A 26,466-nucleotide genomic window follows, 5' to 3' on the forward strand; every position below is an offset into this window, starting at 1 on the left:
CACTGTGTCCTCCATTTTGTTAAGCGCTCGGTCTTCTGGGAGTGAAGTTAACATAAGGAGAGAAAGACGAGAGAAAAGAGATGAAAAAGGAACAGGAAAAGAAAAAGAGAAAAAAAATAATCAGAATAAAAGTGTACGGAGACAGGTGATATCGAAAGGCTTTCTTTTTTCTTTCCCTTTCGTTTATTTTTTTTCCTTTCTTTCTTCTCCTTTTTCATTTTTTTTTATTCATATATATAAGATAGAAAAAGGGCTTAATAAAAACGTGTTGATTATGAACTTTCAGGTGTCTATAGAATATATTATCGACACGGTCGAATTCAACAAGTGGTCTCGAATAAAACGTATTAATTAATTGACCATTAATGGAGTTGAATAAAACTGTTGAAGAAGGGATAAATATTTGATATTTTGTAGTGACGATATTATATAATAGTAATAGAAAAAGAAATAAACAAACAAAGAATAGATCGTTGAAGTGAAGGAGGTGTGTAAACCTGTAAAAATTGAAGATAAACAACTATTAAAGTTTTGCAAGGACGATGAAAGTGTGTTGATGTATATTGTAGGAAACAAGACATATATTAGGTGATATCTCGAGGAAAATACGATATCAGAATGAAGCAATATCGAAGGGATATAGGTTCCAGTGTATGTGAAAATTGCGTTTTTACTGCTGCAAGGACGAACGATAGTATGTCTTTTAAAACAACAACAACAAGAACGACATTCAAAAAAAACGTAATATTGTTTCCGTTCCAGATAACTCAATGTTCAAGATTTAGATTGGATGGTTCGGGAATGGGGATCGTTAATTTAGAAAAAAAATAAAATAAAATAAATTGACTTTCATGCTGTGTCCAATAATTCACGCTTAAAGTGATTAGAAATATTTCACTTCTGAATTGCAATTAGATCCGATTGCGTGAATGAGTAATTGCACATGTTGGAATGTCACGTATGTACATTCTCTAAATTCTAACAATTTCATTATAAAGTGAAATTGTGACACTTTCTTCCTTTTTGTTGGTTCTAATTTTTGTCGAGTGACATCTTTATTAGGTAGAAAAAAAATCGAAATTGTAAGTATACAGTAAGAAATTTGTACTTGTTAGAATGTCATGTTCATAATTAAGCGATATTTTAAAATTACATCCGTTGACTATACTTCATTCAGAAATATATGTATGTATGTATGTATGTATGTATTTATGTATGTACATATACACGTTGGTATTATTTCACCTCGAAAAAAATAAAACGAAACTAGCCGTTATAAATTTGTCGGTACAGTCTGCCAAGAACCGATAAAATACGAGGCGTCGTGACGAAATTTGTATCGATTTTCTCGTACATCGAAAGTCAGTTCAGATAGAACGATATTTCAATGGTTTTGTTTTTGGTTTGATTTAAACGATACCAATTACGAGCGTTTCTCGACGAAGACGTACCCTCGAAAAAATAAAAAAAAGAAAAAATAAAAAAAATAATTATAAGAAATAAAAACAAAAAGAAATAAAAAAAAAATAAAAAGGATAAAAAATAAAAGGGAACATCAATCTCTATGTTTAGCGTACGCAATTTAAAATTATTAGTATAAATATTATAATTATATTATATTCATAATTATATTTATATTTATATTTATATTTATAATTATATTTATAATTACGTTATAATGATAAGTATTTTTCATGATCGATTAGTTTTTAATGATGTTACGTAATCCAACGTTATCAGACGTGATCTTTACTAATTTATTTCGACGGGCAATATTCATTTGATATAATCCTATTAATTTCTATAATCTCGTACTCTTCGAATTTCCCATGTATTTACAGCTTTACGCCAAACCGACTCGAATCTATTGCTACCATCGATCGCTAACGCATCCCGTGGTTTAAACTTGTTCGTTCGGTTAGTCTAATTTCATTCTGCGCATATATCGTCAAGTTGAATGGGTTAGAGGTGAAATAATGGCAAGCACGTAAATCGTTTAAATCCGATAAAATCATTAAATTCTTCCGTCTCATTCCTTGTTTTCTCAATTTTTTTTTTCTTCTTTAGTATCATTACTTCATCGTAAATATATATACATATATATATACACATATTTCTAATATTACTTTAAACTTATAACTTAAATCATAAATATATATATTTCCAATTTCCGCTCAAGATCTTTCTCGTCTTATTTGCAATTAGTTTAAATGATGCAAAAAAGATTCGTTCCTTAAATACACATTCACGTTTTATCGTTGATATCGTTACGTATCGTACTCCATCGATCCAATTTGTTTGCCAGTAATGTTTCTTTCTTTTCTTTTTTTTTTCTTTTTGTTTTTTTTTTTTTACACTGGACGCTCGTTAGCAGTCTTTCGTAGAACAGCGCGGAGGAAAACGAGCGTACGATTTTGTGGTTTGTTCTGTAATAAAAAAAAAATAAAAATAAAAAAAGAATAAAGGAAAAGAAAGAAAAGAAGAAAGAAATAAAAAAAAAGAAAAAAAAACAAACAGAAGAAAAAGAAAAGAGATAAGTAAAGACGAGAGGGTCGTTTGTAATAGTAAAAAAGAAAAGGTAAATTTGGCATGGAAAAAGCATCCCTTTTTATTAATGAAATTTTTGAACCTTTGGTCGACAGCACCTGTCCTTATAAATTTTCATCAATCAAGATTAGCAGCTATAATTCAATTTAATTGGATAATTATTTATAAATAATACAACGAATGACTTCTTTGTCACGAACGAATGAATATAATATGTCAACGGAGCATCCATTGACATAGTAGATAATTATTTCTTTAATTATGTCGACTCGAATAATAAAACAGGATATAATAAAAGGAAATTCTTGCAATAATAATAATTATTAGGCAGATCTTCGAGGATATTTTTCACATTTTTCACGTTGCGTCATTATCCGTGAAAGAAATATATTTTCGTCCCTTCGAACTTATCGATGAAGGCCAAGAAAGTCGACATTAAAATTCTCCTTCGAGAGTAAGAAAATCAATTAATTCCAGACACGCGCGTCTCTCTAGTAAAGGAAGCAGATATTGAAACGACGAGAACGAAAACTTCTCTCGATCTTTTTAGATCCAAAAGTGTATGGAAAGAAATCAATGAGAAATCGAATTGAAAAATTAAATTAGAAAGAAAAAAAAATATCCTCGCATTTGTCTTATCTCTATAAGAAATATCTGAATAGTTTAAGAACATAATAGAAAAGGTTAATAAAATTTCTGAAATTATAAAATAAAACGGCGAATCAGTTGAAATACATAAAAGATCAGAATGAAAAAGATCAACGTACCGTATAATTCTTGATGATAACCGTGGGATAGTAATTTTACCGTCCTCCCGATATTCGTAAAATGTTCATAAAATCTTCACAAAAGCTCAACTTTCAGACAGGAAACATCCAAGCATTCAAACCGCCAAAGTGTTCCACAAGTTTAAAATTCTTAAGAAAGCGCGAGTACTTCGTACGTCTCCTCTCTTTTTTTTTTTTTTTTATGTTCAAACTAAAGGAGAGCGAGACAGATAGATAGATGGATAAAAAGAAAGAGAATGAGAAAGAAAGAGAAGTTCGTTATTTTGTAAGAGTTTACTCGAACTTGGAAAGTTTTCTTCTTTCTTTCTGACGATGATCGAGGATAAAGAAAAGAAAAAAAAAAAGAAAAAGAAAAGAAAAAGAAAAGAAATAAAGTAAGTAGGTAATTCATAATGATCGATTGCAATTTATTTAGAACAAGAATTGTTCCTATCGAACAAGTTCCCCGAAGGTTCCTTGATATTTTCGAATGAAAAAGAAGATAGTTTTTTTTCGAAGTTTTAAATTATAGGAAGAATACGTACATTTAAAAAAGAAAAAAGGAAAAAACATATATCTCAATCGTAAAGAACGATCACTTATCTTTCCTCGAACTTCCGCGATAGTAACGGCGGAAAACGAAAGATGAAAATAACGCTTGATCTTCGACTTGCGTCACGATTTTCATCATTTGTCTTCCTAGGAACTTTCCGACCTTCTTTATTTCCGTCAGTAGAAAACGAAATATCGGTCTTCTTTGCACCGAGAAATAGAAGCCTCGCAGTATTCTCGAGCGAATGGATTATCCGGAACGATCGAGCCAATGGCGGAAGGGACACGATTCTTTCGTTGGCTCCCTTAGCCTTTTGCCTATAGCTTTAGCTATCCTATCAAGTTACTGTGAGAATAGACTGCTAAAAATCCCTCGTTCATCTCTCTCCGTCATTCTGTGTTTTATATACGGTAGCTAGTAGTTGGTGGCTTTCAAATGAAACGATCTTGACAAAAAGAAGAAGAAGAAAAAAGAATGGAGGAAGAAAAAAAAAATAAAAGACCATCTAATATGTTATATAGCCGAAATCATACGTTTGTGAAGTAATCAGAAAAATTTATCGTCCTCGAGAAGATTTAAAATGACCTTTCTATGATAATCTTCGGACATAAAATATCACCGAGTTCGGTTGAGCGTGAACTCATTTCATAATCTTCTTTTCTCATGAAAAAGCTCGGAGAAATGTAGCTGAAAATGTATGTATGCATGTATTCATGCATGCACACACGCACGTACATATATATATATGTATATATATATATACGTACGTATGTACATATACATATGTATATAGACGATTGGATTTCTTCTCTTTCGTATTGAAAGTATACTGATTTGATCAGAACTGTCTTGGATTATTTCGAGGAAACGAAAATATTCGATCTATTATATGCGCCTAACTACCGTGATATGATTACTCCTGTTATAGACTTCATTGCACGGTGACAATTCAGAGAAAGTAATTCGAGATTCAATGAAATTCTGCTTTGCGATGGCGATTTCGCGTTTATCGAACCAATTGAATTTTCATGGACGTACACGGACCGAAGTCAAATTGAATTTATTACCGCGGGCAAAACGTGTGACGGGGAATACGATCTCGTATTAAAATTGATAAAACGTGCCTACTATTTGCCAAAGGTAGTTAAATGAATTTCTGTAGAAATAGCGTCACGTACTGCAATCCGCATATCCTACATATTTAATTTATTTGTAATTTTCAAGATAACATATTTGGTAATAGTGTTATATTTAATATCCCAAACGAATTCAGTAAAACTCGTCTAATGTATTCCTCTTTCTACAAGATTAAAACTGGTACACTGTACACCCACATACACATATATATATATAAGCCTATATATGTGTGTCTGTGTATATATATATATAGTAATATACTTTATTATGTAACACGCAAGATGTCACGTACGAGGGGCACACATTTTCTATCTTACGCTTCGTGTATTAAAAAATTTCTGCACGATGCCAATAAATATCGCGTAGCAGAGCGCGAACGCTGCATCCCGACTACTTTTTCTTTCAAATCAAATGCTGTGCGAGATTTAGCCGAGAAAATGAAAATATTTTCGCTCGTGGCCTCGTGTATTTCTTTTTTCCTTACCTTTTTATTCGAACGATATGTTCTATGCGAGAAAAGCTTTACGAGACATTTTAAAACGATGTTAACATCATAAAACATATTGACCTGATTAATCCAGAACAGTTTTGTAAATAAATGAAGGACGAGGTGCGTATGTTTTGTATTATATTTCGAGTAATCAATTTCTGTATTCAATTAGCGACACGAGTATAGAGTGTTTTCCAAAATCCCTTTTACCTTGGGATTATAAATAAATATATACACATACATACATTCATATATATAAATATATTTATTAATGACTATAAATTAGAGTTTGTTAAAATTCACACTCATGTTATCTGATTTCTCACATTCTAACGACAAAATATTTCTCGTTTACATAATATTTGTGATAGTATTTGAGGATATGTGTCATAAACGATAAATAATGACAGAAAATAGAGAGAAAGAGAAAACGAAAAAGAAAGAAATAGAGAGACACATTTATACGTATAAAAAAATATATATATAAAGAGAGAGAGAGAGAGAGAGAGAGAAGAAGACGTCAAAAAGATGACAAAGAATAGTCGAAAAATAAAATAAATGATGAGAACGAGGAGCTTGAGGACGTCTATGTACAGAACGCGTTTTCGGTCGTCGAATCTTTCCTCGAGATTAAAATCTGTGAGAAAAAGAAGAATAAGAAAAAGAAGAAGAAAAAGAAGAAGAAGAAGAAGCAGTAAAAACGTTAAACGCACCTTTCTATTAAAAGTTTCACGAGCAAAAAGTTTATTCAAAGAAAGTACCAGGAACTTCACAGTAATGAGACACGAAAGTATGGTAATACGAAAAAACCGTAAGGAGAAGTTGCTCTCTCTCTCTCTCTCTCTCTCTCTCTCTCTCTGTCTGTCTAACTCTAACCCAATCGATATTACGAGTCATAAGTCAAATTCAATGTCACGGACTGTAGTATCCTAGGGAAGCTTTTTTATTTCCTCATTCGTCTTCTTACTCCTCTAATAAAACTTTTTCTTCCTGTCTCTCGACCTTCAAAAACGAAATTCCACAAAGTCCTTAAAGAATATTCATTCGTATCATTCATAGTATTACTTAGTATCATTCATAGTGTTCTCGAACTAAACACAATATTTGAGAATTCGACGATATTCTCGATCAATCTTGGTCAAGATATTTATATATATTGTGTATATGTTATTTAATTCTTTTCTCATATATTCTATCACGGAAATGACATCTCTTAATTTGGAAGTATCTAAATAATTGTAACAATTAATCAATTCAATTGAAGGTTGATCGAAAATTCTTGGTGACATTAAACATGAATTAATCTTTTTAGAAAGTTTTTTTAGCCTTGTAGGTGAGGTGAAATTTTACTAGCAAAAAAGCTAAGCAAAAAAAGAGATTAATTGTTTTTTAAAATTATTTAGGAACTTTTAACCACACTCTATATACATACGTACATACATACATACATACATACATATATATATATATAAGGTTTCACAGAGTTGTCTGTTGTGAAGCAGAACGTGTTACAAGGCGAACGAGGATAGAGAAAGTACGTTGACGTACACGTCTCAATTTCCAAGAAGATACAAGGATCCATGGTGAGGTCCTTCAATTACGACACTCAGCAGCCTTTAATGGAATTTCAAGTTGGAGAGTGTCGCTGTCGTATCGTCTCTCGAATTGCGATAGCGCGCGTAATAGCGGATCGAATTATCGCTGGAGAACAACGGAAAAGTTAGTTCAATATCGAAAACTTGAATCGAATAGGTTGGCTCCTCTACACTTGTAATGGAGTATTAACTTTAAAAGTAATTCTTAATGAGTAATTAAGTTTAATTTACTAACAACTAAGAGTTGATTTTCAAGAAACGAATTTTCTTATCGATTCGAGGAGATATATATGTTGGAAGGAAATTTCATAGGATAGTTGATTTTAAAATCAATGAATCGAGATTCATTCGACTTCAATTCAATCAATTCGAGAAGGATTCGAAATTGGCAACTATAGAAAAGATTTTGTTCACTTTTCTAGTAGTAAGACTTACTTACTTTTCTCAGTTTCTCACGTCTCATCTAAGTCTTTGGTTCTTTCATTTTCGTCACGTTCATTCTCGTTCATCACGTTCCAAAGTCGTTCGGGTTTGAATTCGTTGGTTAACGCCTGGATCAACGAGAATACGCAACTCGTTTTGCTGTACGTGTCTCAAGTTAAATCAGACAAACGCCATAGTGGCTTTGCGATAAGCACTTTCGAATCCGGTAATTGCGGATTCGTATCTCTCTCTCACTCTCTTTCTCTCTCTCCCTCTCTCTCTCTCTTTCTCTCTCTGTTTCTATTCTTATCTCTGTTTCTATCTCTTTCTAATACACATACGAACTCTCTCTCTCTCTCTCCCTTATCACTCGATCCAATCTTTACGAAATGATTGGAATTTCATCCCCGAGTAATTCGTTCCTACTTGGATGGACATTTCTTTTCTTTTTTTTTATTGTTTCTTTTTTAACGTCAAACCTTTTGTTTTACGACTTTGTCAACGAATTAAGAAGCGCTAAGAATTTACTTGGATAATCGCTAAAACAATTGAAATTCTTTGATTTTCCCTTAGGAGTTTTTCATTTAAAGAAATTGCGATCGAATCATGATACCTTCCCTTCTCTTAAACCTTTCCCCGGTTTGGAAGTAATACCAAATGAAAACTGTAAAACTCTAACTGTAAACCTTCGTGAACTCGTATACTCGTTCGATTTAAATTCGGATAAGAGGCGGAAGCTCTGACCGAGTCAGAGGCAAAGTTAAATGAAGAGAAAGGAAGTTTGCAATGGAACACGATCAACGACTTGATGAATGGGATCTACAGTATCTAGCCTAATCTCTTTCTGTTATTTTGTTTTTTCTTTTTCTATTCCTCTTTATTTGCCTTTTCTCGACTCTATCTACTATAAATTTCTACGTTATGTTTATATTGCATTTATATGTAGAAAGATAACTGACTATGGAAGAGTACTAAAAATACATAAATATATACATACATGCATGCATACATATAATACATACATACATTCATACATAGAGTAAAAGATGGCAGAAGAAGAAGACTGCATAATTTTCGAATAATTCATTTCGATATAACGTTGACATTTGAACGTGTCAAATGGATCTCGTTACACGATTTTTCTCGATTGATCTTTCTTGCATATCAGCATTCGAAATTCCCCACGGAGTTCCGGGTTAAAGATTGATCCGAACAAATAATATCCGCTGAGCTGTCGTTTCGTTTGACGACGGTCTATATATCGTTAACGATCCTTAACATGGATTTAACATGACTTTTACAGACTTCATCTATCCTTTATCTTGGTTTTATAATTTCGTGATTCAAAAAAAAAAAGAAAAAAAGCTTTAATAATCATCCGAAAAATCGATTTAGCTCGTTAGCTTTTTTAAGATTCAATGAAATTGCTAATTAGATCGTAATTTTAGTATTTTAAAGATAAATTTTATCTTTAGATATTTTAGTATCACTATAACTTTCGTCAGTCTATGGGAGTTTTTAAATTTATAATTATTGTTTGGCATTTTGTATTTAAATTTCTGGTTTAGATCGTTATTCAAGTTAGATATTAGTAATAATAATATATATACATATAGTGTTAATATAATATATTGAAAAGAGAGAGTATATTAATATATTATAATATGTTAACATTAATACTGTACAGAATATAATACTATTACTATATAATATAGTATATCAGTAGTTTATATCTTTAGCTCGAAAAAACCGTATCGAACGTAGAATTAGAAATGTTTTTTCGTCGGTGTTCATTCAATAATTGAATAAGACGTTTGTTCTAGTAAATAGGTTATTTCGATGGATAGAAAACTTAAAAACAAAGGTGGTAAAGTTTAAACGGTACGACTTATTTTGAGAACGGAATACATTAAAGGCACCGACGGCTGCCAGCTGGCTCGTACCGCAACGAAAGTGCACGTTCGGTATAAATTGCATGTACCCTAACCAAAATTACCCTAATTACGTTCGCGAAGAAATGCACAGACATGGGCAAGGTCTTCGAGTTTCGTAGACACTATTATTTAACTTGTCTAAGGATTTCAACTGTGTTATGTGAAACGGTTCAGTTAATAGACGAGCGAAGGTGATTAGAAATTTAGAAATTCGCTTTTAGAACGTTGGAAATACAATTAGCCGATGCGATCATCAAAGCGAGATAATAGACTGTTGTGATTATCAATGCAGATTATAATGATCAACTCGAATGTTAACATGCATAACATTCCGTTAGTCGATGTGTATCTGACCCTCCCCTTCCTCTATGTGTAATGAGCTGCTTCGCATTTGTATTTGTTTAAGAGGGTCTCTCATCGATTCTCCAGGCTCTTCCTCTCGGTCCTGAATACATTCTACGCATGCATTTCGTTGCATAATGCAAGAGTATTCCGGCGATTGAATCTCGTAACGCTTCTTACTTCATGTCTCTCTAATCCAATTTCTCGAATTAATTTCCCATCGATCCAAGTTGAAAATTGTAAATAAGATCTTGATTGATATCGAAGGATTATAATGATTTTTTTTCTTCTTGTTCGAAAAAATCTCTCCGATCTAATGATTCGCGATTTTGATTAATAGAACCTCGTAAAAAATTTAGGACACGTTCGGTTTATTTTCATTCTAAATATTCAGTAGTTATATCTCGAAGAAGATTTCTTTGAAATGGTGGGGGTGTGGAGAGAGGGGAAGGGGAGAGAAAAAAAAGAGAAAAAAGATTGGAGAATTCTTTTGATCGTCTCGAAATATCGCGATTGAGATAATATCGAGAGATTCTTATTGAACCTTCGAGAAATAACGTAGAAACGTAGAATTTCCGTATTATCTAACAATGACTATCTTCCGTCATGGCAGAACGAACTATGCAAAAGCTTTGTGACCGTCTGGATTCGCGCCAAGTTAACATAGGTATGTATATATGTATGTATGTATATATATCTCGAAGCCAGGGCCACCAACTGAGTTTCTCGATGGGTTTCTTACAACCGTAGATATAGATATACGTAGAACCATTTCGCATACAGATACGAACAACGCGTACACACATGTATAGAGACGAATGCGAATACTCGATACGACTTAACTACTTTGTCTTCTCGGGCGAGACATCAGACACGTGTGCGTTAGGCGAATAAGTAAATTTAATCCCATCTTAGGTAACTCAAGTCCTAACTCTACGTGTCGGTATCGTGGACTTGTGTCTCTCCAATTCCTCCACACCCTTCCTCTCTCCCTCTTCTGCCCCTTAACTCTGCCCCCACGACGACGACGACGACGACGACGACGACGACGATGACGACGACGACGAAAACGAGTTTCCTGTCGTAACTCAAGCTACGAATTACTTGAATTACTCTGTGGCTCCTCTTACACGTGCTAACGAATATTCGAACGTGTCGTTCGGTATTTCCCATCGAACGTGAAGGTCGTACTTAGAGTATCCTATAATCGTGAGTAATAATAGTATCCTCTTTGTTAGGACTATTATCAAAAGTAGATTTGATCCGATATATTCCAAGTAAGATCATCGTCAGACACAGAGAGAAAGAGAGAGAGAGAGAGAGAGAGAGAGATCTCTACGTATGGAACTATATATCTGTTCTCTTGCATTTGAGCATAGAGTTTCGACCAAAGTTCACGATATGAATACTGATGTCAGTTCTATGGAATTAACTAATACGTAAGCTGGAGTCAGATAGTGGGAAAGGACAGAAAGGACATACAGTTCTTGCGATCGTATGAGGCAAGAATGTATCGTGAAATTAAAAGGAAGGAGAGATGACCTTTCATGAAAAGGCAATTAGGATAAAGGGAATTATAAAGATGCATAAGACGTTACTTTTGTTTTTATCATATAAACCAACGGAGAAAAAATAAAGCCAAAGGAAAAAGCTTTCGAGGCAGACTGCAATCCTTTTTATTTCTTTTTTCTTTTTTTTTTTATTTCCTTTTCCGTTATAAACCGCGTCCTTGAGAACACGTAATATCGAGATAGATCGAAGAAGAAGAAAAAGAAAAAGAAGAGGAGAAGTCTAGAAATGCGATGGTTCTTGAAAATGAATACCGTTGATGACAAAGAAACGGTCCTGACCGTTTCTCGCTTTGTGCCATGAAAATACGATAGATGGATAGATCTCTAATAGAATCCTGTATGTCTGGGGAGCTTAACTTTCGTGAGAAAAACAGAGCTTTCTTTCTCATGAAAGAGATCTTTTCTCTCTGAAAGAGAGGAAATGGAAAAAGCGTAAGTGGATGTTTCTAGGAGGATCGAGAAAATGGGAAAGAGATGTTCGGAACACATTGAAAACTGGGACATAATAAAAATCTCTGATGGTTAAATCGGAAAACTTTGGGTATAAAAGGATATCAAGATTGGAGGTAGTTTAAATTAACTCGATACTAAAACCATTTCGAACCGATTCTCTTTATCGTAAAAACACACACAAACAATATTTATATATGTGTATGTGTGTGTGTGCGGGTATGTGTTATATTAAATGTGATTGAATGACGAAGGGAGACGTGTTGAGACAACGAGCCGCATCCATGCGGTTATGTTCGAACGCATTCAGAATATATTTCGTTTTCTCCAAACGTATATACTGAATATATTTGTCTAGGTATACGAAGCACGTTGAAAATGGTAACGAAGAAAACCTGATCGTAAAATAAAACAATGCACATCTGTTTTCTTTGGGAATCGATCGATCGCTAGAGAAACCAATGGAAACAGAGAAATAGAGCATGTAAAAAAATTCGCAGATATTGTAATTGCATTATTTTCGAAAGTCTTTCGTTTTAAAATAGTTTGAACAAACAAGGCAAATATATTTAATCCTTTATAAGTATCCTGGGAACTCGTTAATTAACACAGAGTTTGCTGCAATGCGGCCCTCTACAAAATCGTATTTCCTAAATCTATCCCTTGGTAACTGACAAAGCATTACCTGTTTCCAAATGCTTTAACATTTTTCGTAGAAGACTTTTATCTTCGAGTCGAATGATAAAACTCGTGATCGAGGATAGAGAAAAGAATGTTTAATTCGAGATTTGCTAATAGCAAATATAAATTCTGCCTTTTAGATTTAACTGGAGAAGGATACGTTTGCTTTTACAATGATTTTCTACTAATGTAGAACAGCGAACAATTAGAATTCATTTCTATTAACGATAAGGAAAGGCGTAAATATTGATCTTACTGTTAAAATTAACTAAATTTTTTTGTCGAGTTGTAAAACTTTCTCTGTAATGTTTTTCTCGTAAAGAAGCTGAGGGTAGGGGTGAGAGAGAGAGAGAGGAAAAAGAAGAAAAGAAAAAAAGAAAGAAAAAAGAAAAAGGAAGAAGAAACGGATGGAAGAAATTATTCGTATCACGTATAGGCTTTCCCGTGATTAAAATAAAGATTTTCTTTCTAAGTTTTTGTGTCTTAGTATTCGAGAGAAATCGATGTAAATGAGAAAAGTTCGGTTGGAAAATTATTCATTTGGCAATTAAAATCGATTAGACGTCGATAAAGATTTCCAAAATTTTCCGTGCGTAGATACTTTAGGCGAATCGTCAATCAAAAAGCTCTCGATTTGCGGATACAAGACTTTCCATCACCTTCGGTAATGGCTTTTTAATGTCATTTCGGCGTACCTCAAGACACCTCACACTCTCTAGAGATTCTACTTCCAAAATTGATTGCTTCCGTAACACCCACAGAAGAGAACTTTAGCTTCTCGAAGCATTTCAAGTTTTCCATTGGAATTATTATTATTGGATCGATTAAAAGCGTTATAAAGGATATCACGAATGGATAATATTTTCTTTGGAGGATTGAGGGGGGGGGGAGTAGGAGAGATGGAGGATGGAAAAAAAACAATAAATCGAGAATAGAGATGAAGATATTAAAGTATGGTTTCAGAAACCCTTCGACGAATTGCAAAAAATTCTCAAGTCACGCTTTCGCCAAACAAAATTTGATAGCTGTTAATCAGAATGTAAAAGAAAAAGAAAGAAAAAGCGAGACAGAGAAATAAAAGAAGAAAGAAAAAGAAATTGGAAATCCAACACGATTTCGTTTTTTATATTTACATCGAATTTCATTAATCGATAAGTCGCTACATTTTTTTTTTGTAAGAGATCGTCCTGGCAATGAGAAAGTTTGAAACGGCAGGGACGTCGATGGTTTAACGATTGAAATTTTCGAACTGTCGTAACATTCGTCGTAAGTGCTACGAAGTTAAAACTTTTCCATGCTCGTTTAAGAGCGCATTCTCGAGGTTCCAAGTGCGAGAGTAAAAGTACCGATTGGATCTCGAGGAATTGGTTGAGAGACAAGAGGAAAGGAGATGGAGGATTCCTTTATTCGGAAGAAGAAACACCTGTAGTCCTCGTCGATCCTTCAAGGAAGGCCGAAGGAACTCGAATGCAATTAACTGGCCGGCAATAGGATCGAGAAGCCGAGGCGTAACTTGGACTACTTCTCTCGATCGATCATCCCTTGAAATGGCCGAGAACTTACCCTCCGTCAAGTTATCCCTTCTTCGTCTCGTTGTTCTCTCGATTTTTTCTCTCTCTCTCTCTTTCTCTTCGAACTACTCCATTGACCATTAAAACTTAGTATTTCTCTTTTCTTTTTTATTTTTATCTCTCTCTTCTTTTTTTTCTTACTCTTTCTCTTCTTATTCTTTTCTGTATATATATAATCTTTAAAGTTACTATTTACTCGTTTACTCTTTTTCTGCCGGTCGTATTACATTATATATTATTAAAATTGGATCGTACATTGTATATTAATTTAATTTGGATGCATGCAAACAACTACTATAATTGGACTATATCATATATGTATATACATATCAACTACTATTGCAATTAGATTACGCAATATATATATTGCAATTGCATTTTAATATATAATAATATTACTTCCAATATAATATATTTATTTGTAATGTTTTTTTTCTCTTTCTTCACTTCTTAGTATACAGTAAGTTTTTTTATAGAGTTTGACTACAAGGAAATACTATATTCAAATTAATTATTAATATATCAATGAATTATTCAATCAACAACCCCTCCTCTTCTTCCACCTTCGTGTCCCTATTTCACTCCTCCACGATTATATCAATACCAAATCAATTTTAGCAACAGCATCCCATTTCTACGATCCCGTAGCACGTTCCTATATCGCTCGTCATTGGATTACGAGGGATGAGTCGCTCGGTGTACTACAGCCGCTCGATACGAGAATTAATAGCGGCGCTGCTATCCGTTTAAACGCACGACACGATATTCGATATATCTAACGTGGTCCTTACTAATAACGAGAATTTCGATGATCTAAGTCAAAGTCAATAAATGTCCGAATATAATTTTTTTTTTATATATATCTTGCATTAAGTCCATATTATTATAATTAAAAAAAAATTAAAAAAGAAAAATTAAAAAAAGGGTAAAGAAAAAAAGAAAAAAAAATAAAGAAGAAAGCAAAAAGTAAACGACGAAGAAACGAACAATTCGATCAACGCAGAAATTTTTTACGTTTCAACGAGCGATTCTTCGAGAGACATTTTCTTTTTTCCTCGTACGATCTTTACGTTTCGCGAATATAAGATATACATCGAACGCGCACCTGCATATATACGCATATATGTATATATAGATAAAAAATTTCAATAGCACGGAATGAACACAATACGACTCTGATTGATAATACCATCGAAGAAAAATATCCATCAAAAATACGAACAATAAATTTTATTCCAAACTTTATTTCCTTGACAGATGCGATGTTCACTCTTTCCACGATATAAAGCTTTGAATTAGACGATGTCTCCTGTGCAATACGTTTAACTATGAATATTGAAGCTGGTAATGCTGAACGCGTTTTATAACCAGGACGTTTCCTTCTCTTCGCTATTAAAGGATTGAGAGCACTTTAACCAGTCCTTCTTGATGAATTACTACGTGCTACTATTGAAAGTGTAACACTTTAGAAAATTTGTAAAGTATTGTTAAGAATAATCATTTTTTCATTACTTAGACAATCAATGATCAATATTGAAATATAATTCGCGTTGAATCAAGACTTTATATATATATATAGTATTTTTCGAACGATTTGAAATGGAAATCTTGAGATAAAATTTCTCCTTTAAAATTTCTCTTTGAAATTTTCGTTAAATATTCGATTAATACTTTGTACTGGTACAACATACATATACTACATATATACATAGATAGATAGATAGATAGATAGATAGATAGACAGGTAGAAGCAACGTGAAGATACGTGGACTATGCCAGGCGGCGTCTTCTGTAAAATTAACAGGAGTACCAGTATCGGTTAAGCACTCGATACTGAGTACTCGAGCGTAGTCAAGTACGTAACTCACATGCGTGTGAGTTTGTATTGGTGTTTAGTGCATCTACCTGCATATCCTTAGTGCCCAAATGCATTCTGCTTGTAAACAGTGTTACATATAACTAAGTACTCGATCACGTTATGCGCAACGATCCAATACGTTATATCGAGTAGATCGAATTGATTAGACAACGGTTTCCCTCTGAGAAACTGTTCCAAGAGAGAAACCGAGAATGAGACAAGAATGATGAAGCGACAGAGAGAGAGAGAGAGAGAGAGAGAGAGAAAGAGAGAGAAGGAGAAAGAGAGAGTGCTCGATTAGTAGAAGTGCTATCAAGAGCGCAAATTCAAGGGAAAACCTTCTAACTGTGTTGTTCGTCTCTCAACCGCGTTCCTTGTTGTCGTTGTTTTCATTGTTGTCATCATCATTGTTGTTGTTGTTGTTGTTGTTGTTGATGTTGATGTTGTTGTTGATGTTGTTGTTGTTGTTGTTTCTCCGTATCGGAATAGCATTGTATTCGAATTAATTACAGGCACGGAGTGACACCTACTGTGTGTGTCTGCAATTAATCTCTCCCCATTGATAGTCGACTTGGACGGAAGAGTGATTCTCTAGGCTAGTGGTGCTTACGCTAGGAATATCGGGACAACTCGTTGGACTCGGATGTTTCTATTGTTCGAATGCTTCTACGTCGAGCCTATCTCTAACTCCCTTCCATTCTATTCCGACCTAATCCCTTCTACGTTTGTTACCGTACACCGTACCGTATCAAGGCGATCGAAGAGAAGGAGGCCTGTTTCAAATATAAATACAGAAAACAAAGAAAAAAGAAGATAAATAAATAAATAAATAAAAAGGATTAGAAAAAAAGGAAGAAAGAAAAAAGGAGAAAAAAAAGAAAGAGAAAAGAAGAAAAAAAATGAAAGAAGAAAGAGAGAGAGAGAGAACAGGTATCTCTATTGTGTTTTATCTAACGTCGAGTAAAGTTTTTTAGCTAGAAGTTTATGGCGTTGCAGTTTCTCCCCTAATACGTTAAACGAAGCATGGTTAGATTATTCGTCGCTCGATAGCTTCGTCTCCCTTGTCGACGAAGGGATTCATACTCCTGTATATTTTCTAAACGGACAACGTTGCCAACGATGCTTTAGCTACGTTACATGGTATAATTATCGTATGAGGAGTGAGAGAGATAGTGTGTATGTAATAGAGAGAGAAAGAGAGAGAAAAGTATGTATCCCAGGGGACAGCACAAGATACTTAAACATGCTATTCGCTCTAGCTAACGTCGTTCTTCTACCAGTCGGTTATATTTTCGGTAATATCCTCGCTAACATACGTCGCTTGATTTTGTCCTAAAATCTCAACTGACGTAGACAGCAGCCACGTCAGCTTGTATACTTCGCCTCGGGTCATGGCAGTAACGAGAACATAATTAACGAGGACGTCGTCGTACTCGTAAATCCACGCGATCAACTCGTTTCCCTCGTTAAGCTATAAAACGTGGATAGCCAATCAAAAGTGGTTAAAACTGGCGACAGTCCATCACCTAGAGTCGAAACTTCGAGTATAATTTTTTTTTGTCAAAAGCGTCTGGTACTTAACGCGAAAATAAAAGGAAACTTTTTATTCGGTCGTGAACGTCATTGACGCGTACATATATCGCCTCATGGAGAAGGAAATTAAAAAAAAAGGAAAAAGGACAAAGAAAGAAAAAAGAAAAAAAAAATTGAGAGCAATGTTCCAAAAAGAATTACGCAAAATATGTATGCATTCTGGAGGAAGTGGTCGTGAAACACGTTTCAATTGTCGAGCGAAACGTACATACATACGTACATATATATATACCCCTGTATACACGAGCGAGAAAAATATCCTTTTTTCTCTTTGACGACAGCACGTTATTTTTCTAAACTTTTCTCGAAGCTGGCGATTTAAATAAAATAACAGAAGTAATAATAAAAAGGAGTAATGAAAAATAACATGGTGATTATTATAATATGTTCGAACTTTTATTATTTCCTTTTCCTTTTTCACGTTCACGTAAAATGTGTAATTTTATTATTTCAAAGAAATGTATAAATACGTATGTAATATCGTATGTAACAATTAGATACACGTAGTAAAGGAATTTAGAGCTGTAATACTAACTTGTGGATTATATATATGTAGGTACGGTCTAACGTATACGTAAATTTTCAAAAGCGACGGTGTAATTTCGTTGAGGTGAAATACAATACAAACAGAATATGTTACTACGTGAAAATATAGCAGAGGCCTAGTAATATATGCTTCCTTACAGTATATAAACTTACTCGTACGATAGCAATGTTAAGTTAGTATAAATCAGAGTAGGAGTTAAGTAAGCTCACTGTCACGTTGGCTATGCTACGTACATACATATATACGGAAACAAAGGAAGATTTAAATTGAACTAAATTGCGAGATAAAGTTGAATGTATTCGTACGACAGTGGGAGGGAACAGAGAGAGAGAGAGAGAGAGAGAGAGAGAGAGAGAGAGAGAAAGAGAATCGAAAGATTCTACCTTCAGTGTTTTAAGGAGAACGAGATGTAGAGAATAATGGCCAATTTGCTAGCTACTTCATGTCTTCGACGAATACGAAGACAAAAGAACACTAATACATTCTCAACGATCCTTAGAAAGACTTTCTGAATTGAATTCAATCGAACAGAGTCACTCGAGGTAACGACAGAGTACCGACGTTAATTATGAAGAAAATATCGTTCGTCATAGTATGACAGGTAATTAAACGTCTTTTAATTAAAAATCGATGAAATAATAATGCTACGTAAATTTTAACGAAATAAGAAAGAAAAAAGAAAAGAAAAATAAGGAGACAGTAGTTTACATTACTTACGCGTTACATCTACTTACTTCGTTGTTCTTTATAATCCAAGTATATTATTTTCTATAATAAGCTCTTCGAAAATCAATAAACTACGCACGTACTAACGTATATATACGTCAAGAGTAAGAAATAATATTTTTGTCATTTTATATAAAAAGTATGTGTAATATAGTAGACAAAATAAAAAAAGAAACTTGGTTATTTAATAGAAATTATTATTTATTTCATGGAATAATTGAAATTGTTTTAATAAAAACCAATGTGGAACATAACGTGTAGGTTGTTGCGTAGGCATGATGGTTACGCACCAGCGATTTCACAATCGATTTTCCGGATCGTGACTTGAACAATTTGAAAATAAATTTTCCGTCCGGAACACACTACACACGTAAAAGATGACGAGTCGATGTTATTCGGCACCTGATGTAGACGCGTTTGCGACATGAAAAATCTATTAATAGGATCGAGAGCGAGCAAATAATTTTATTTTACCTATTTCCATATATACATGTATAAAAGTGTTTTCTTTCTTCTTTTTTTTTACAAGAGAAAAAAGTTTCTATTTCCGATCTTGTGTAAAAAACTTCTCGTTCCTTTTTTCCCTAGGAAAAAATTTCTATTTCCAATCTTTCACAAATTCTTGTTTTTCTTTCTTTTTTTTTCGAATGAGAATATTTCCGAAATAGTTTCAATCTTTTCGAAACAAATTCTTAAAAAATTCTTCTGAAAAAATGCCGATCTCTCTAAAATTCTCGCACATCATTTTTTGTTTTTGTTATTATTATTATCATTATTATTATTATTTTTTTCTTGTATTTACTTTTTCCGAATTCCTCTTCATAAGCAAAATACTTATTTCTAGAAATAGTTATTTTTATATTCGGTTATTTGGAAAAACATGTAAGACATTTCCTTCTTTGCTAAAGCACTTGGAAACTCTTATACACCAGACGACGGTTTATAAACTTCCAAGCTCTTTTCATTTAACCGGATATCAAAGATTTCAGTTTACTAACCGAACTTCTATATTGCAGGTAAACTCGGGCTTGTGGAGTTTGCCAGGCTTCGTTTGCGACTTCTACATTGCGATGGACGTTACCTGCAGTACGAGTTCTATCTTCAATTTGGTAGCGATCTCCATAGACAGGTGTGAGATTTATCGTTATTTCATGACAAATATAATAACAGACTCACTCTCTGAAATTGTTATTCCCAATTCGCGTAGAACAAAATTTGCATTCATCGGAACGAACGATTTCGCGATGATTTGTTTCCAAACAAGCTTGGAATTAGCCATGCTACGAGGGGAGGCGGATGAGGAGGAGGAGAAGGAGGAGAAGGAGAAGGAGGAGAAGGAACAAAAAAAAAAAAGAAAAAAAGGAAAAAGAGAAAGGAACGCTGTACGTTCCCCGCGATTTACGTGCGACGAATAAAGAGATAAATGTAGAAGTAAATATGGATCTCGAGAAAAAAAAAGAAAAAAAGAAAGAAAAGTGTATAGGTGATATAAAAATTGATCGGCTTACGTTTCAATGGTGTGAACATATTTTTTTATTTTTCTTTTCATTACTTCCATTCTGTTTCATCTTGTTTTCTTTTCTTCTCTCCTTTTTCTCTTTCTTTTTGCAAAAAAAGAAAAAGAAAGAAAAAAGAAACGTAAAAAATACGTATTTATTTACTCTCGCTTATCGTTTGAACGCCATCATCGATATCCAATAACGTAGATTTTTCGAGATGTCGTCGTTGACTACTTATGATACGTATCTACTCGTCAAATTCGAACGTAAACGAAACTCCCAAAGCTATTTTTATAATCGATCCGATTTTTAGCTTGAAATCGAAACCTTTACGTCGAGATTGGATGTGTCGAAAAAATTGATAGAGGAGTGAAAAGGGTAGTTTAAAGCGACGAAATAAGGAAAACAAAAAGTATAGCAGAGTTGTGAGAGTTGTGAGGGATGAAATGGGGTGGGAGAGGGTGGGAGAGGGAGAGAGGGTAAGAGAAAAAGGATGGCAATTTATAGACGGTAGACTTTGGACTCGACGTTTATCTCGAGAGAGCTCTGTCTGGTTCAGTCTGGATAAATTGAATTATGGATGTGAATAACGAGAGAGAATCCTTCGATATATTATCAATTTCGACGATACGATACGATATGGGCACGCGTGAGATAGTTATTAACGAGGCGGACGAACGTGCATTATAAAGCTCGATCGATCTTCCGCAATGAGACTTTTTGATATACATATGTAAGCTCCCCCGATTATATTATCCAACATAATAGTATTCGTTAAAAATAACGATATTGGAATCGTTGCTTTGTTAATATTTGATATTGTCTATTACTATTTGAAACGTAATAATGCTTTCGAAAATTCGTGGAATTCTGACTAAAATTTAATATAACTAAGGAAATTTTGCAATGTCGATGTATGTATGTATATATATATAGAATATGTACTTTTATACAGTATAAATTGTTATCGTTTCGCGATGTAGTTCATGGATTTATCATCATAATTATATTTTCAATATATATCAATTATATTTCATACTTTATTCGAGAATATTACATATTTATTTATTAGATCGATATTATGAAAGTATCATGTACATAATAAGGCTTTAATATCATTTATTTTTTTTTTTTTTTAACGGAATAACGAAAGCTTACCGCGAATGAAAGTAATCCTTTTCGAATTATGTTAGTACGTTTTTACCTATCGTCGAATCGAATAAACCGACTATTCCAAAAGCTTTTAGCAACGGTATGTCATTAAATCGTATGGCTTTATACTTGTTTTTACAATGTAATTTCAATTTGGAATGTTCGATACATTGAATTACTAGTGACACGTTAATGTCTCATACATGCTGATTAAAAGTTACACGTGCTTTTGTATTTACTCACTCTCTCTCTCTCTCTCTCTCTCTCTCTCTCTCTCTCTCTCTCTCTCTCTCTCTCTCTCTCCCTTTCTCTCTCTCATTTTTTTATTTCGAAACGCGAATTTTACTCAGCGACAATACTTGGATTAACGATTAAATATTAACGAGTACTCTACGTATTCGTTATCGACTTTCGCCACATGAAAATTGCCATTTATCGATGTACCATTAACGCTATATATATATTAAAGTTAACAATTTTTAACTGGCATTATTCATCGATTATAACTCGACATAGGTCCTTTATAAAATAAAAATATGTAAATCCATTGCGAGATGTAAAACAAAGAAAAAAGAAAAGAAAAGACAAAACAAAAAAAGAAGAGAAAAATGAAAAAGGATCTTGTTCTTCATTGGAAAGGTCATTGAACTTTCTCATCGCAACTTTCGTAAATCCGTGTAACGGTATCGTAATATCAACCGAGAGAATCGTTCTCGAAAGAAATTTGAATTGCAGATATATAGCGGTGACGCAGCCGATAAAGTATGCCAAACACAGGAACAATAGAAGAGTGTGGTTGACGATACTGTTGGTCTGGGCGATATCGGCCGCGATCGGTAGCCCGATTGTTCTTGGCTTGAATAACACTCCCAATCGGTTACCAGACCAATGCCTCTTCTATAATACGGACTTCATCATCTACTCGAGCCTATCCAGCTTCTACATACCCTGCATCATTATGGTGTTTCTCTATTATAACATATTTAAGGTATCTTGTCTTGTCTTTATCTTTCTATCTCTCCTCTTTCTCTGTTTACACAGACGCAAACGCATATTTTTCTACGTATATATTTTATTTGGACGATCACGTAGATAGATTCAATTAATAGTCTTTATCGTGGCCGTTGCCGATTATACTTTGTGGTTTCTCGTGAAATAATATTGCTTCGTTGATTAGATAATTTCGTTGATTAAATAGTATCGTTTCTTTTTTTAAAATGCATCATCAAAACGTATCAACGATGTCCGCCAGTTAAACGATTCTAATTACTTCGAATTAGTGTAATAGAATATTTGCGTATATATTTATTTATAAACGATCTATTCTATTTCATTGCAGTTACCGGTATTAAATTATACTATTGTGAAATCATTTTCAGGGTCTACGAAATAGAGCGAGAAAAGCTCGAGCTAATCGAAAACCAAATCTGGGAGAAATAAAGCCGGGCAGTATTATAGAGAACATTGCAAACACCCGGAGGTGAGTAAACGTTTGTATTTCGTATCGCGCGATCTATCGTATCGCATTTATGCGAACTAAAGTAAATCATCGAATAGTATTGCGAAATTCGTCGAAAATATCGATCTCGTAGAGTATACTATCGATCTCGAGATCTTAGAATTTTCATTGTTCGCGTTTGGACGTAAACAATACGCGTCAACAAAAATTTATTAAAATGTTCATCTCGAATAATAATACAATCTTTCTTCGATATAATAAATAAATTTTTCCACGAAATTTATAATACTTACTTTTGTGTAAAGAGCTTACAGAGCAGCATCCTTCGCACGCACGCTTTTGCACGCAGAGCATAAATGAATAGGGTACGATTAGAAATGACGAGAAGAATTTAGAAAATAATTCACGCGGGGATAATCGTCTCGATTACGAAACGCTTTCGAAATCGTTGAAAAGAGCGAAAGGCAAAAAGAGAAAAAGAAAAAAAAATCAAAGATAAAAAAAAAGAAAAAAAATCAAACACGAAGATAAAAAGAAAAGGGAAGAAAAAAGAAATAAATAAATAAAGCACGTTGGAATATCTCACTTAAATTCGAGGTGATTTTTTACAGAGGATTTAGATCCGCGCCGAGGGTCGCGTGGTGAAACTCCGTATAGTAAGGGCAGAGCTCGTCTGGCTATCTCGCTATCTCGCGTGTTTTTTCATTTCCCTTGACACTTTACAACAGCGAGTACGTTTCGATTCATTAAGTTGGCTTACGAGTAAATAGCATCGAATATTTCATAGAAAAGAAATATTCTTCTTTTTTTTTCTTTCGAGAATTATCTTGTAGTTTTTGCTTGAATCGCATCAAGGATTTCATCTATACGTTTATGAAGTTTTTTTTTTCCTGACGGGGATCGTAAAATATATTCGTTCTTCTTCTACTTCTTCTTCTTCTCCTTCTTCTTCTTCTTCTTCTTCTTCTTCTTCTTCTTTTTGTTCTTCTTTGGCTATCGTCGATGCTCGTAAAACGTATACACGTCAGCAAATGCAATATATATAAATTTTTTTTCTTTTTTCTTTAATCTACATCCACTTATCAATGACAAGTTCCAGAAAAAAAAAGGAAAAAAAAGAAAAGAAAGAAGAACGTAGTAAACGTCGTCGAGCAATGTTAAGAAGATTATAATACATTAAATCTTGTTCGTTTGAACGAGACACTTAAGTCATTCGTTGCAAATTCGTATGACAGGTTGGGAAAGCCTTCCCTATCTTCTGAAAAATCACCAGCTTAGTGGGCGTATGCACATTCGCAAAGTAAGATACACGTAACTCCATTGTTCATACTTAATCATGTAAAACTACTTAAGAGTAGGTTGATACCGTTATCTATACCTATTTAACAGAGAGAAGGATCTAACATCAAAGCGTTATCGTGCGACGTTCATGGAATTAATTACCGATGTCTCGATAGGATCCGTTCGTTATTATTTATGGTTTCGTTCCGTAGCTCGCGTTTGTTAGGAGATAGAGAGTGCTATCGATAAATTGGACTTAGGTGTTTACATCGTCGGCCACATTTTGCCTCTCTAACTTCGTCTTTCCCCATGGGTTCTATGTATCGAACATAATCTCAGTTCCGCGTTAATCCTTGCCACATTCTCTCTCTCTCTCTCCCTCTCTCTCTCTCTCTCTCTTTCATAGACACATATATACATACACACATATACACATAGATTATCCTTAACAAAATTGTCTACCGTTCGACGATCTAGCCTTATCGACGTTGTTCCCATTTCGGTATGAAACGAAATTTAGGTCGGCATCCAGGCTCGACCTCTATGGTACTTAACAAAACTTACGACGAGCATCGTCTTTGCCCGGGCACCGAGTGTTAAGCGCATTTTCGGAGATCACGAGTTCCTTGCATCCCTCGCGGCGTTATCTACGAAAGGCAAGCGATCTACGTTTTCCTACTTGGAAATAAATTTCATCGACCGCGGAAACCTCCGTGGGATGGTTGCCTCTGTCACGCTTTTAATGTTGCTTTTGCTGCTTTCTCTTTTCACTTATCTCTCTTTCTCTCTCTCTCTCTCTTTCTCTTTCTCTTTCTCTTTATCTCTCTCTCTTCCTCTATCTTGCTACATGGAATCCAAAAATATACAGGTCGTAAATAACAAAGATAGCTTTCCGTTTTGGTATTAAACGTTAACGATTCTGGATATTAGCAAAACGTTTCTTGAATAACTGCTTTTATCATCCATTAACTTAAATGTTTCCAACTTTTCTTCGACTCGATCTTGATAGAGATAGACCGGGCTTAGTAACTCAATGAAAAAGTTTATTAGCTTCGGCTAGGTGCATACTAGGTATAACAGAGCGATTTTCTTAAAAGTTATGACAGAAACTACGAACGAAGATTCTTTTCGATCCTTTTTAATCCTTATTAGATTTACAAATTTATCTGAGAGAAATCAGTACGAGATACTTCCTCTCTTCTATCTGCACGCGACAAACAAAAAATAGGATTAGAAAATCAAGAAAATATCTATGTATTTTATGTCGGTCCAAAACGTATATGTACCATCATCATCAGCATCTTTTCTTGAGCTGACTGTAGGCATGAGTTAACAGGGGTTATTTCATTTCATATCTTCGTCGGAAAAGTCGTAAACGTGAAATCGTTTTCGCTGAGAAAGAAGGTCGCGTTTAACGTGTTGGAACGAGAAGAGGTTCTTCATAGGATAGCATGATAGATGTCCTTTTCTAGTTTAGCCGCTGTATGTGTATCTTTCTCTATCTCTATCTCTATCTCTGTTTCGCTCTCTCTCTCTCTCTCTCTCTCTCTCTCTCTCTCTCTCTCTCTCTCTCTCTCTCTCTCTCTCTCTCTCTCTCTCTCTCTCTCTCTCTGTCTCTCTTTCTTGGTGATGACTCGACGCTGGCAGAACGATGGAAAAAAAGGAAAGCATGATAAGTGTAGAAGCTTTTCTAGAAGGCTTTTGACTAAGATCACGTAGTGGGTATTCTGTGGCAAGGTTCGCCGAGACGGCGTTGGGGGCAGCCGCCTTAGTGGCTCCCGGCATGGAGGAGCCAACGAACACCGCTTCCGGAAGCAACGAGGACGAAGATGAGACGCCTCTAGATCCAGTCGTGGTCATCTCCAACGATAAGAGCACCGAGTTCTTCTTGGCTACTGTCGTCGAAGAAGCAGCGTAAGGAAATCGATTTTATATCATTATTCTCATACCAGTTTTATTATCTCCATCAAGGTCGAATATTTTCTCTAATAAGTATTCTATAATACGTTCGTTTTCTTTTCTTTTTTTTTAATACAATTCTTTATCGCGATATAATTATTATTTTTTCTTTTTTTTCTTTTCGTTCTTCCTATTAATTTCTATTTAATATGTTTTGATTCTTTTTTCTGAGCTTTCTCCGAATCGAGATTGTAGAATATTTCGAGAAAATTTAGAGATTGTATTTTATAATTAGAGATCGATTATTATTATGTCGTGATGAAAAGGAGTTAAAGAGCATGTTTCTGAAATCGACGAGACGAATAAAATCTGCACTTTTCTAATCGACTCT

General features: G+C 34.2%; 1 protein-coding gene across 9 annotated transcripts in view; it reads left to right on the forward strand.

Moving 5' to 3' along the window:
• LOC127071768 (dopamine D2-like receptor) overlaps positions 1-26,466 on the forward strand; it is a 125,392-nt gene that overhangs the window by 92,527 nt on the left and 6,399 nt on the right. For 8 of the 9 annotated variants that reach the window (XM_051011404.1, XM_051011398.1, XM_051011399.1 and 5 more), the window contains 4 exons: positions 19,802-19,914; positions 22,172-22,424; positions 22,816-22,916; positions 25,896-26,090. In XM_051011404.1, the coding sequence (XP_050867361.1) occupies positions 19,802-19,914; positions 22,172-22,424; positions 22,816-22,916; positions 25,896-26,090 (662 nt within the window). The remainder of the gene's footprint in view (positions 1-19,801; positions 19,915-22,171; positions 22,425-22,815; positions 22,917-25,895; positions 26,091-26,466) is intronic. The other variant, XM_051011405.1, reaches the window with a different exon arrangement.

The sequence above is a fragment of the Vespula vulgaris genome, chromosome 23 (genome assembly GCF_905475345.1).
Source record: "Vespula vulgaris chromosome 23, iyVesVulg1.1, whole genome shotgun sequence".
Taxonomy (NCBI): domain Eukaryota; kingdom Metazoa; phylum Arthropoda; class Insecta; order Hymenoptera; family Vespidae; genus Vespula; species Vespula vulgaris.